This window comes from Schistocerca serialis, chromosome 1 (genome assembly GCF_023864345.2).
Source record: "Schistocerca serialis cubense isolate TAMUIC-IGC-003099 chromosome 1, iqSchSeri2.2, whole genome shotgun sequence".
Classification (NCBI taxonomy): Eukaryota; Metazoa; Arthropoda; class Insecta; order Orthoptera; family Acrididae; genus Schistocerca; species Schistocerca serialis.
Window position 1 is genome coordinate 487,922,196 of NC_064638.1, and position 14,166 is coordinate 487,936,361.

General features: G+C 37.3%; 1 protein-coding gene across 2 annotated transcripts in view; it reads left to right on the top strand.

Moving 5' to 3' along the window:
* The window catches only part of LOC126473857 (AP-1 complex subunit sigma-2), a 64,475-nt gene that overhangs the window by 23,463 nt on the left and 26,846 nt on the right, over positions 1-14,166 (top strand). For both annotated transcript variants that reach the window (XM_050101188.1, XM_050101195.1), the window contains exon 4: positions 3,861-3,998. In XM_050101188.1, coding sequence (XP_049957145.1) covers positions 3,861-3,998 — 138 coding nt within the window. The remainder of the gene's footprint in view (positions 1-3,860; positions 3,999-14,166) is intronic.

The window sequence follows — 14,166 nt, forward strand, 5'->3', positions numbered from 1 at the left end:
TTGTACCAAATCCCCCTGATTACTTTTTTTCTTAAGTGTGAAACTTTATATGGGAGAACACTTTCCTGGCATGTAAAAGGACTTCTTGGAATTTGTAGCAATGTTCTTTTGGCCGTCTGCTTTCACTTGTTAGTTGAACATTTTGAACTTATTACTGATTTTATTATTTTGTTTATTAATAATTATTATTATTTAGGTTTACTATTTTCAAAGAAACAAAGTGAAAATAGAATGCCAAGAGTACATGGTTATAAACTCCAAACAGCCCTTTTACATGTCATAAACACGTTATCCCATATAACACTCTCATGCATAATACATTAAAAAATGTTTGTCATCATCGGGGTTTTAACATGGGACCACTGGTATGAGGCTCTAATGCTCTACCTCCTCCTCCCCCCCCCCCCCCCATTAAAAGAAATAAAACAAATTGTTTTATTTGTCACCATAGAGCCCGAAATAATGCCAAGCATTACAAAACTTGCAATAGTGCAAAATATACATATAAGCAGTATCATGGCCAGAATATAACTAATTACTGTATTAATATACAATATTAATATGCAATCATTTATAGATTACTCATTTTGTCTCTATGAATAATCATGATCGTCTCATGGCACATAAAGGCTTCGGACTCCTCCTTACATTGACAGTTGCCCAGGTGTAGGAGAATTCCTGTGCCGCACGAAGAACAATCGTCAGCTTGTGTGCCAATTGTCCTTCCGAGCTACAGCTAGAAAAATGTTTTCCCTGTGATAGCAACATATGTTAGCTACTCACAGTTATGCTTTTGATGTGCTCCATAGTTCTGGTGCTACTTTTAATTAATGGTTGTGCCCATTCTGCTGGACGACAGCACATATTACTAACTAAATCAGAGTTTTAGTTGATACTCTATCGACATACAGTGTTTGGTACCGATCTGAATGTCAGATATATGAAGGTTTGGGTGTCAGCTTGATTATGGATATACTATGTCTAGGTATGCGAGACCCTCTTATTTAAAAATCTTGGACATGGTGCACCATGAAGGACTTCAGCTGACCACTGGGGTATTTAGAACCTGCCTTTGCACAGAGGCTAGTGAGTCACTGCTCAACATCAGGCAGGCAGCGATGGGCACGTTGTGGTTGGTGAAGTCATCTACTTGGTTGTGGCATTACTTATGCCAGTCACTCCGACAGGATGAAATGACCCTGATCTGCCTCTGAATTTGGCAATCTCCTAACACATGGCATCCAATTCAGCAAGAGGATCCTCCCTCCACCCTCCTCCCTCCAGACTGTGATGCCCGTGCATGGAAATCGCTACATTTTAACTGAACACACTTTATTGTGAGAAGTGGACAGTAACAAATTTAGGTTAGGATCTACCCTGATGATAAGGTGAGTGTGGTAAAGCTTTTAAAGTTTTGTGAAATGTCTGGACTCCATCCCAAGCTTTTAGACTGGAAATTTTAATGTGTTGCAGAATGTCTGGGTCATTCATTCTATTCCAGTGAACAGCACTGCAGTACTATGTTAATTCTTTCCACTGCGTTTTCCCTTTTTCCTCTAAGTTATAGATCTGAAAACATGATTTATGGTGCGTGTGTGTGTGTGTGTGTGTGTGTGTGTTTGTGTTTGTGTTTGTGTTTGTTTTGGGTGGGGTGGGGTGGGGTGGGATGGGATGGGGGATTAGGACATTCAGGAATTTTCATTATTGTTACAGATAATTCATGTTAATGTTTTGCAACTGTGCCAGTGATTCATAACTTTCACACCTATCATCTTATGAGTTCTTTGGTGTTGTGATTATTACATCCTCCTGGAGATCTGAGGGTATTGTGCCTGTCTCATGTATCTTGCAAATCAGGTGGTTCAGTTTTGTCATGGTTTGTTCTCCCACAGTTGTTAATAATTACGAGTGAACATCGTCTATGCCAGGTGCCTCGCTTCAAAATAAATCTGTTAGCACTCTGTCAAATTTTCTTAACAGTTTTGCAATCCCCTTCTCATCCTCATTCACTTTCTCTTTCAATATGAGTGCTAAGGGATGTAGTATTAAACAATTAACCTTAGCCTCTAGTTACAATCAGTCCTCATGCAAGAATCGTGGAGAGGATCAGGGAATGCATTTGAAGTACAAGCACAGATGTAATGAGTAATGAAGCGTGAATGTAATGTTTGCAAAAGATTTGTTGAGGGAATAAGACAAATGTGCAGCATTAAGGTTGTATTTAAAGTTTGGAGTTGTCATTGTAGGACTTCAGGAGAGAACAATATAGAAAAGAAGTGAATGAGGCTACAATTTAAAGGACATTGATTGGGAAGGTAAGGACGAATGGATACTATTTAGTGGAAGTTGCTGCAGAACATTAATTCACTGACTCATTCATTTGCCCCATCTATGTTCTGTAAATCTAACATAAAGAAGAGTCTTCAGGGATGTCGAACAAGTAAAGCTATACATTAGTAGACTGAAGCAGGCACTGCAGACAACTTTTGTTTGTGTTCTTTGTTTTATGGTTAAAGCAGATGCAGTTTGTGCAAATGAAGTGACTTACTTAAGTTACTGAAAGAGGTGGCCGGAATGAAGTAGAATTTTATTTAAAAAGCTGAAACTAATGTTGGTGATTGATGTGTTTAAAAACTGAAGCTGTTTTGGGGTCTGTTAGCACTTTATGTTGCGTGTTTTTCCAAGTTTCATTATAAAAATTTCATTTTCTAAAAACATTCTGGTAACTGAGCATCACTCACATGGTACTCTGGAGACCACCAAGAAGGCTAGTTGAAGGCACAAGCAATGCGGAGAGGGACACCACAGGCACCACAGTTGTAAGACTTCCATACAGGATGTATTACAGTTAGTAGCAGCTACGTGGGACGCCAAGTTGAAAGGGGTGCCAGGATTTATACACAATGCATAAGACAGTTAATGGCAAAAACTGACTGTGTGAAATTGTATGAAGTAATGGGAAGGAGAAGAGGGAGTGCCAAATAATAGATCACTTGTTTGAAAAAATGTTCTTGAACCAGTCCTGCACCAGGAAGAAGAGAAACAACACATTCTTCTACAGCCTCTTTCAATCTTTTGTATGAACTAATGAGGAGTCCTGTCAGACTGCAGTAATGGTGTTAATAGTTGCAGCCATTACAACACCCCCCCCCCCCCCCCTCCTCACACTGCTAAAAGGAGGACTCTGTTTTAGCATGTAATGTATGTCAGACTCCTGCAGTTGATTGCTTTGCCATCATGTGATCCTATATTTGTATGGCCTTCTTTCAATACTTCTTAAAGATGATGATAAATCTGACTCTTATTTTCTTTCTTTTTAAACATGTCATATTGTGACAACTTTCTGACAAGTCAGAACTGGTTATGGTAACATATGTGTTAAGCAAAGCTAGAAAAGGACAATAAAAGAATTTTTAGAACTTTTGTGTTTATCCAAAAGACATTTAGTCACTTTCAGTAAGTTTCTTGTTTGGTAAGCAACTTGTAAGGTCATACTGCTCTTAACTGAAACTTCATTTTTTATGAGAGCTGCTTACTTTCTAACTGTACAAATAATTACTTAGATCCCATGCACTGCACAGAATGTATTTTTCTTGCTGGTTTTCAAGTGACTAATGTAGTATTTTTAAGTATATGTTTCTAAAATCTATTTCAAAAGAATACTAACCATAAACTTCTTAAATTAAATATAAAAACTGTAATCTATTTGTAGTATGTAGGAGAACAGTTATCAACTGTATCAGCATTTGATGCCATCAAATTTGTGTGCCACGTAACAGCGTATTTTTGCCCCTTAATGCATCAGACACATTTCATAAGTATCTATTCACATTAAATTAAAAATGCATGTATTATTTCAGGTTTGTGAACTGGATATCATATTCAACTTCGAGAAGGCATACTTCATTCTTGATGAGTTATTATTGGGTGGTGAAATTCAGGAAACGAGTAAAAAGAATGTACTGAAAGCAATTGCTGCCCAGGATCTGCTGCAAGAGGTTAGTTATGGGTCCACTCACGTTGAACTTTAAGTTGTTTGTATGGAAGTATCATCTTTGATTGTTGATTTGTCATTATCCATTGTTTCTCAACATATCTGGAAGTTCGTTTTAGTGATGGACTGCTAGTTGTTTGGGTGTAGTGGACTTGTTCATTACAGTTTTGAAGAGCAGTTGTTATACATTTTCTGCCTAATGTATGCAGATAATGATAAAAAAAATGTGCCTGTTATGCATGCAATAAAACGTTAGGTGTCACGTGGTTTGCTTTGTGAGGTGCATATGTTGTAAAGACTTTGATTACTTCTATTTATTGCATGATATATACAATGCATGATCTCTTAAAAGAAATTAATGATTAACTTACAATATTCGCACTATTTACAATACCTTACACTCCAGTAATTTGTCATTCTGCATTAAAATTGCAGATGAGAGCCATGAGTTGACAGGTCTGTTGAATTTTTATATTTAAATGGTGCAGGTTGTGATTTATTTTTTATAGGAATCATTTGATGAATATTAGGAAACACACTGTAGTTCTTGAGCACTCTTGCTTTTTTTATAAATATATAATGTGTTCCTGTATACTACTTTTGTGATCAGTCTTCAGAGAGCCTTACTGTGGAGTAAGGGGCATCTGAAATTACGATCTTCTGACACTTGGGCAAAACAGTATCCACAATTCTCAAAGCATTTTTATAATTTCAAAGAAGACTGATGAAAATGGTTTGTCTTGCCAGTTGTCATTGCATAATGTGCATAATGTTTTCCTGATAATTACCTGTTGATATTGTTTTGTGGTCAGCTAGTAACATTTATTGGGAAGTTGGTGGGAGTGCACTGATAGGCTGTACAGATTGACAAGTATGAGTTGTAGTTATTTCCCCATCCTTACGGCTTCTGAACAACAGCTATATTTGTGTTCATTTCTTGAACAGGTAACACAATCAGTACTTGATTTCTTTTTAGTTGTTATAAGCAAACAGTACAAGGATAGGTTATTAACTTATGTCAGTATGTGTGGCTTAATAAGGGAAACTTTAATGACATTTTGTTGGTTACATTCTAGTAGGCACTTTGTGGTTGCTCTTCACTGTGATTGTGTTACACATGTTTTGTCAATTCTGTTTTTTATTATCTTCTCTTTTTGTATTCAGTTTGTTTCATACAATGCCCTCAGTAAGAATCTCATGCCATGAATTGCCGTCCAGTAGTAATAGTAGCTGTTACTTGTATTTACTTTATCATTAGGTAATTACACAGGTAAAAGCTTGGTATTCTCAGCTTTAGATTGTGTTTGTCTTGCTTGAATGTCTTGCACACTTGTAAATTTACTTGATGCTGAAGTCTGATGATATATCTGGGCAATTTGTACAACATAAGCTCATGAAATTTGGAAGAAAAACAGAATGGGGTCATAAAAGTATTCTAGTCATGTGGACAAGGTAGGTGATACAAATGTTCTGACATTTGGTACCGTGTTAAACTTTGTTACAATTTGCTTTGTGTTAGATCCTCTGCAAACAATATTTTTTTCTAATGTGAGCAATACTAGAATATATAATGGGAGAAAAAACCACCCAGAATCATTCCCATTCTGCTTTTCTTTATTGTCTGTAATGATTATGAGAATCCGTGCACATGTCTTTTGTAAAAGCTTGAGAATTTAAACTAAAGGTGCTAATGTTCCTGTTGATATATTTAATATAATTAAAATATTTATTGAAGAAGTTTGTACTGGTGTCTTCAGTATGTGCTCAGTATTTACCATCTTAACAGTAAAATTATTTGAATCTCTTATCAGTAGCTAAGTTTCCTAGTGCCATATGAAACTTCATAGATATTATCTTGTTGTCAAGCTCCATTCTGTGAAGAACAGTTATGGGCTTAAAAATAGAATATAATATAGTAAAGTGGCAGCTTGTTTTTTTTTCCCTGAGAATATTTAAAAATCTCATCTGCAGGTGTAATAGGTATTGGTGGTATTACTTTAGCATACTGACTTTTGGAAGGTTATTTTATTAGTTCTTTCGTATGATGTTTTGTTGTTCTTAATTTTGGGCAGTGGAAATGAATTATGTATTTTGTTCACATTTTCATGTTTGAAGAATGTAATTTCCTGTGATAGCATTTTTAATTTGGTTATGTATACTTTGATCTCTCCTTGGAGATACACAGGGTTATGACAAACTTGTCACCCAAAATCAGAAAACTTCCTCCTACTAAAATTTGTAGGCACAAAACATAAAATTCATAGATAAAACTTCTTTCCATAGAGACTGGCTAATAGATCCATTTAATCAACCTTTCGTCCCCAAACTAGTAATTTCTCACGGCCTGATCTGCTGGTGAGATCTCTACATTTCCCCTGGTGGGTTTTTCTGATTTTAGTTTTTTCATAAGCATAAAAAAATGATGTTGTGAAGTGTAAAACACTCAATAATAGCTGTTACTTTATTCCCCACTTTAAGTTCTATTTTGGGTAACTAGTTTTAATTAACTCTGTAAATGTGTCATTGTGAATAGTTTATTGCCATGTTGGCTTCTTACAAGGTGCTGATTATATAATTTGTTTATTTGAAAATATGAACTGTTATGACATTTGGGGGTGTGAATTGTAGGAAGCATGTCATACATAGACTGTAATCAGAAGATACATTGATGACCATTTGAGAACATTAAATAAATTTACTTGTAAGTGGAATTATCTGTGTTCACTATTTTTCTGTACCCTTTTTTTCAGTTACTTTATTCATGAGCATAAGACTGTCTATCCACTATAACAGCATGGCATTTTAATATGCATGCTACTAATGATTACTATCAACATTTTTAAGCAGCAAAAACCTGTAACATTTGTAATATCACTTCAGGATCTCTTTGTATTGAGTTGCACATGACAGGCTTTAAATTGTTGACTAAATGGTGTAACTCTACTAAATTGTTTTGTTGTGTGATAAGCTTATAAAGATTATCTTCTGTTCACTGTAGTAGCATGATGAATGTAAGTGAAATGCATGGTAATGCATGTAAAATAAATCATTGGTTTGAAAAGTGGAGAGCATTTAAGAAACAGAATTTCAGTTTGTATAGTTTGTGATAACTTTACAATAATTTCAGCTTCTGGTGAGTACACTCCATTTTTCCCCTTATTTATGTGTCATTAAAATATAATTTGCTTACTACATAGCTCCTTAAAATGGCATGGTATTGTCCTTACTGTCTACATTGCCAGACAACCATTATTGCATGTTTGAACAGTTTGTACTTGCAAATCAGTTACACCATCATTCATTTGGTAGTGGAATATTACGAATAGCGTTATTGACATGTATGTGATTGGTACTAATGCTGCATCAGCACTGCAATGTATCAAGTAAATCACTGCTTCAGAGCTGTGGAAACTTGAAATTTGTACTGTGTCACTTTTTATTAATTTTTGTGAGTAGTGGGCTTCTGATTTTGCTTGCTTGTAAGTCAGAGACAAATCAGTCGCACTAGCAAAGTTGTACTATTTAATGGAATAAGTACTTTGTTATGAATCAGAGAAGTTGTAAACAGTATTTTCAGTTAATGTATACATCTATATACAAGGGAAAACTCTACTCGATATGTGGCGGAGTACCCAACAGCTTCTAGTGAATGAAAAAAGGGAAAGATACAATTTACAGTGAGTTAGCTGTTGATGTTTTGAAGTGACCAACACATTGATGGCCACATGTTAGTCATAGTTTAAAGATTTTTGAGGGAAAGAAATTGATACAGAAGGATGAACCATGACAAACAATAACAAAATACGTAGAAATGAACTAATACAAGGGAAGATGCTACCAGGAAACTCTGAACACTGAAATATATATATATATATATATATATGTGTGTGTGTGTGTGTGTGTGTGTGTGTGTGTGTGTGCGGAGAGAGAGGGGGGGGGGGGGGGGTGCGCATGCGCGTGTAACAATGGATTCCTAAATTGCATGGGTGTGGACACACGTGCGTGTGTAACAATGGATTCCTAAATTGCATAACTTCCTGTGGCTACTTATTCCAGCACAGATTTGATGCATTTGAAAATATTGAAAAAGTGTGGGAGAAATGAGAAATTATGAAAAAGACAGTTGCTACTCACCATGTAGTGGAGGCGCGCGCGCTTGCGCGCCCACACACAATAGAAGCACCCAAATAATTTTTCAAGTGTCATACTATTATTTATGATGCTCCTTGTGGCAAGTCTTACTGGGGTAAGTGAAATTAAAACCATCCTCTTTTAGTGATGTCAATAATAAAATGCATTATATAATAAAAACAAAAGAATGGAGCCTGATCATTAAAAATGTTCAAAGATTAATAAACTATATCAGTGCATGGTACTATTGCTGGCACTGACACAGGATTGTTTTTATTTTACTTGATACCACAGTAATAATGTTGTTGCACAGTGTGTTATAAATAATTTTATTGTGCATGAAAATGATTGTAACATCTACATATGTATGTCTACTCTGCAATACATACCCAAGTGCGTGACAGAGGGCTCATCGAACCACTTTCATGTATTTCTGTACTGTCCACTGTGTAACAGTGCATGGGAAGTATGAAAGCTTAAATCTTTCTGTGGGAGTTCTGGTTTCTCTTATTTAATAAGTTATTTCTCCCTATGTAGGTGGGTGTCAAAAAATATTTTTACGTTTGGAGGAGAACTGATAGCAAGTAAATATATATTTATCATCAGTAGTTCATGACAGTTGTCATGACACAGTACAACTTTGTTATGGCACTGTGGTGGGTCTGAAATTATGTGAGGAATATTTTTGTACCATCATTTGAAGTTCACTTTGCCACTGAGTCAAACAATCAAGTGACCTACACCAGTTTTCCATCTCTCCCCCTCCCTCTCCCTCTCCCCCTCCCCCTCCTAATTGTGTGGAGAGAGTAATTTCACCTCATGAATGGCTGATAGTGACATCATTATCCTTGATCACAGGGAAAAGTTGCAAATATTTGGAATTTTCAACAGCAATGTCCGAACAAGCATTGAGTGAAACAATACCTGATACATGCGAAGCTATATAACTGTTCTGAAGCTAGAGTTCATGAAGACAAGTACAATATCTCAGTTACATACTATATCAACTGTGACATATTATAGATTCTATTTTATATGTTTTTGGACTTGTTTTGAACTTCATATATTCTAGTAAATTATAGGAATGGCTAATGGGGTAACTTGTATTTTGTTACTGAGTGTATGCAAATTTTCACTCCCCTGCCTGAAGTCCACCAGCAGCTTTTGCGCCAGAATATAAAACTCCCATTCTGCACTCAAGATGTAGGGATTAACACTCTGTCTTAAAAGCTTAACTTTTAATATTGTGGGAATGAAATGTACCGTTTACCTTTAATTCACTCTCTTTATGAACCACAGACTCCATAATATAAAGACACAAAGGAACTTACGACATTTAACTGCTAGTGGGTGTTATACATCAGTGGTGATGTTGAAAACTGGAGTATCCTGCTCACTAGCCAGATACTTTGACCACTAACCCATCCAGCCACAGTGGTCATTGAAACTGTACGGATTACTCTAGCAAGCCTCCCATCAGACGCAAATTCTCAGCTTACACCACACACGACTGACATAGCGTGCCTGTCCATTGTCCTCATTACTTATGACATTTCGCCAGTTATAGGAGCTTGAGTGTGGTGTGCATCTGCATTGAAGGGATTATTGACCAGTCTCACTGTAATTATATGTACGGTGTCTGTTCCTTCGGGCATATCCAGAAGATCAAAAATCATTTTGATCCTGTAGCTATTATGAATGAACACACAAAGGAATTAATGCCATTTAGCTGCTCATGGGCATCAGTATACATCAGTAGGGAAGTCAAAAGTGTGTGCTGGACCTGGATTTGAACGCATCTCTCCTGCTTATTAGGCAGATGCTCTGACCACTAAGTCATCCGGATGCAGTGGTTATTGCAGTTGCATGGACTGCCCTAGCACACCTCCCGTCAGACCCAAATTCTCAACTTATCCATATACTACTGACATAGTGATCCTGCCCATTATCATCATTACTTCCAGCATTTCACCAATTCCTAGCATTTGAGCATAATGTGCATTTGCACTGATGAGATCATTTGCCCAGCCTTGCCTTAATTATGTGTGCGATGTCTATTCTTTTGGACATGTCTAAAAGAACAGACACCACTTATATAATGTAAGTATGAGTTTCTTTATGACCTAAGATACAGCTGCATGGTGTTTCTTTATCAGTTTAACGCAATATTCTTCTGTGTAATATATACTTTTATTTTGTTTGCACTGACACAAGAGATGATGACATGGAGCAGCATTGAATGAAAATACGCTAACAATCCCATATTCAAGTCAACATAATGAGAGAGGTTTCCAAGTTAAAAGCTCATGGCAGACAGACTAATAATTTTGGTTTAGTCTGCAACAATTTTTTTTAGAAATACTATTTCTGTGTTTGCTGTAGGGTCAACAGCTCTGGTTGTGTCTATTAAGGAATTAAAAGTAGCTGCCTTCTTATTTAAATCATTGTAATGCTTGCTCTTAACTTTCCATGAATATATGTGACTCTTCTGAACAAACAGATGACTTATCAAGTTTCGTGTACCAGATTTGTGGCAATCTCCTGTTCGCAGTCTCTGATTTATAAGCACAGATGTGATTTTCATCCATTGATTTAGCAATTTCTCTCAGTCCTTTAACCCCAGCTTACAGAATTACAAATGTCTCATGCACACACAAATGTTGTATCCACATGCTACAACCTGTCTGCCAGATTATATGTGGACTGGTCAGTAGTACAATCACATGGGACAAGAACTTAGTCACCCCCAGGAGACATCACTCTGATACTTTAACACACTGCCTCTAGCCTTGGTAGTGGCCTCAGTTCATTGGGAAAGAGAAACCACAAGTTTCTTCAGCTGTGCCATACCCAGCTCAAGTGACTGTTTGATGACAGATCCCATAGAGGTACCAAATTGAGGGGGTGTTGATTGCTGTGTTTCACCTGTTGTTCTGAGAGATTAAGATTGAGTGGCTGAATAGGGAGTTGAGTTGAGGTGTGATGGAGTGCCTTGGTGTTTGTCAGACCAGGAATGTATGTGTGTGGCACTGTGAACATGGCTGTTATTGTCTTGGAAGCTGTGAGTGTGAACAACATGCTTAGGAAGGCGTAGAAAAAAGTGTAACACTTGAAATACACATCCTAGCTCGTATTCACCACAGTCTGAATGAGTGAAACCCCAAAGCATCTCCAGAAATAACTTTGGCCTGAATCCTTAACATAGTGCATGTTAAAAGTGTCACTGGCCCTCAGCGTGCTCGTCACCTCACACCATTTGAAATGAGAAAAATCATGACTCATTAGACCACACTGCGTGCCTCTAGTCACCTATTGCCCAGTTTCTGTATTGTTTCGGCCATGGAAGACTTGCAACTTAAAGTGCTGCTGTGATCAGTGGCCTTTTGTGAGGTTCCTGCAATCAAATACTTATTGCATGCAGTTCCCCTTGCAGCGTTTTCTCAGAAACTGGTGGAGATGGTTGTGCATTTACTGTCGACAGCAGTTCCTTTTGGATTTACACTCTATTGTCACTGATAAGACATGACACTCTCCTCCAGTTCTGATCAGTTAGGATCTTTTAATGTTCGCTATTCTTGTGTTACGTTACATGACTGTGAGCGGTACACTATTCCTTGCAGACACGTTGGACAGTCGACATTGTTATACCAACAAACTGTGCAACTTCATTTGTGGTCTGGTCATGGGCATGTGCAAAGACGATAGTTCATGACTTGACATTAGTGGAGGACCAGTTCTGCACCATCTGCAGCGTTCCAAAGCAACTAGTGTGTTCTTTTAAGGTAGTCACTAATATGTGTAGTGAGGTGTATTATTTGGAATTGTGATAGACAGTCTACTGTGTTCTATTTCTTGTTCATGCTCCTGTTCACTTCTTGGTGCCTCCACCATACAGCGAGTGGTTATTCTTATGATTACATTGTTTACATTACACTCACAATTTCCTGTTTTATTTTAACTGCTTGTGACTGGTTTCAAAAGAATTCTGAATGATTTACGAAATAGTTTCATGAATGTATACATAGTTTCTGTGTCTTAGATATTGTTGGATGACTCATTTTTGCCCCATATTCTCCAACCTTCTTTATGAGCACTTAACCAAATAGAAAAGTCTGTCGTTTGGCTGCTGCTTGCAGAGGTCAAAAGTAGCCTTACACAATGTTTGTAGATTTGTCTTGAATTTGGCTCTACAATGTAAATGAATTTTCATACACTCTGCTCACTTAAGTGCTGATAATTACCAGTGTGATATCTACAGTTTTGGCAGTCATTACGTTTTAAACTACTTATCTGCCCAACAGTTTCAGGTGTGACCCTTAGCTCTTTTTCAAAATGGCATCTCCTTCTTCCACTCCTCCCCTCTTTTTGCAGTATGAAACACCCTTTAATGCTGTTTTTGTACCCCTCCAATGTGTAGTAGTTACCTGAAATCTCTTCAGGGGAAATTTTCTAAAAAGTTTTAAGTGTAGCAGGACCTGTTTTATGCCAGCAAAGATGACGTTTATTAGTTAAGTCTTATAGGAAGACAGAAAATTTCCTTATATGACATTTGATATGAGTACACAGCTGTACTTACTCTTTATTTTAATAACCAATTTCATCTACCTTTAAGATTGTCAACATGCTGTATAAGAATTACTTAGATGAAGAGGGAATGGTCCAAGATGACATGTCAGAACTTGCCTGGAAATTTCTTTATTCAAGAAGAATGCACCGAAATAAAGACTGTCAGAATTTTAGCTGCTACGGCAAACTCCAAGCATTTTTCAAAAAAATGTTGAAAATTGCCAAATTCTTAGCTTGCTGGGCTACTGGAGAACTGTGCAGTCAACTGGAGCTGTAGCGGACTGTGCATGGGCAACATGGCAGGTGCAGATCCTTCGTTGACAACACATTGACAAACAGATAACACGATTTACTGTGAGCTTAATTTGTAAAGCGAATTTCAGTTTTTCTACTATTCAATGAATTTTGCAACTCATTTCATATCTGGAAGAATTACCAGTGGCATTTGTGATAGGTCCGCCCCGATAGCTGAGTGGTCAGCGTGGCGGTCTGTCACACCAAGGGGCCCGGGTTTGATTCCCGGCTGGGTCGGAGATTTTCTCCACTCAGGGACTGGGTGTTGTGTTGTCCTCATTATCATTTCATCATCATCAGTGGAAGACAACGGGAAACCACCACTGGAATCACTTCCCTAGACACTCATATGGTGGACCTCTCTGACATGACAAGACAGAACAAGGCAGAACACAAAGTTTTTTTGTGATAGGATAAGTGTTAGCAATGGAGTTGAAGCTGAATTAATATTCATTGTGTTTAATGTTAGGCAGTGTGCAAAAATGGTCCTGCTTCATAAAATCTGACTGTGAACTATACAAATAGAAAAACTATCCAAAAGATTTACTGTACAGGTTGACCACAAACTCCCATCAACCTCTCCCCCCTATACTAACCAACACAAACCCCAAACTTAAATACATAACACCAACAACAGGAGTATTCTTGAGATATAAACCATGTAGAGCTGCTTGTGAGATGCATTGCACCGTTACCAATGAAGATTTCTTGTCTGGGTCCTCCAAATCCCAGTTGAGATGATCATTGCTGATTTCAAGACTTCTTACAGTATAGGAAGTCAAAAAATAACAATGTTTACTTCTAGTAAAGGTATAGAAGAGATGCCATTAGTTTGTACCTGATGTGAAGGTGAAGCTTCTTGTTACCTCCACTACATCTGTTGCACTGGTGTTGGTTGGTCGCATTTCCTGAAAGAACTGCAAGAAAACTGCACTTTATCATTCCGCTATGAAAAAAGACAGAGTCTACTGCGCAATCAGTTAATGGTATGAAACATTCTTTTGCAACGATAGCAGTGAGGAGTATGAGCGGATCACTGTTCTGGAGCTTTAAATCTGTCCTCAGGGACCTCAAGGCACAGTAGGACCAAAAATTAAAAATGAGACTGCTTAGTGGCAAGAATCTTATAACAGACCTATTGTAATGTGAAAAGATAGGAAAGAATAAGTTTTAACATTTCA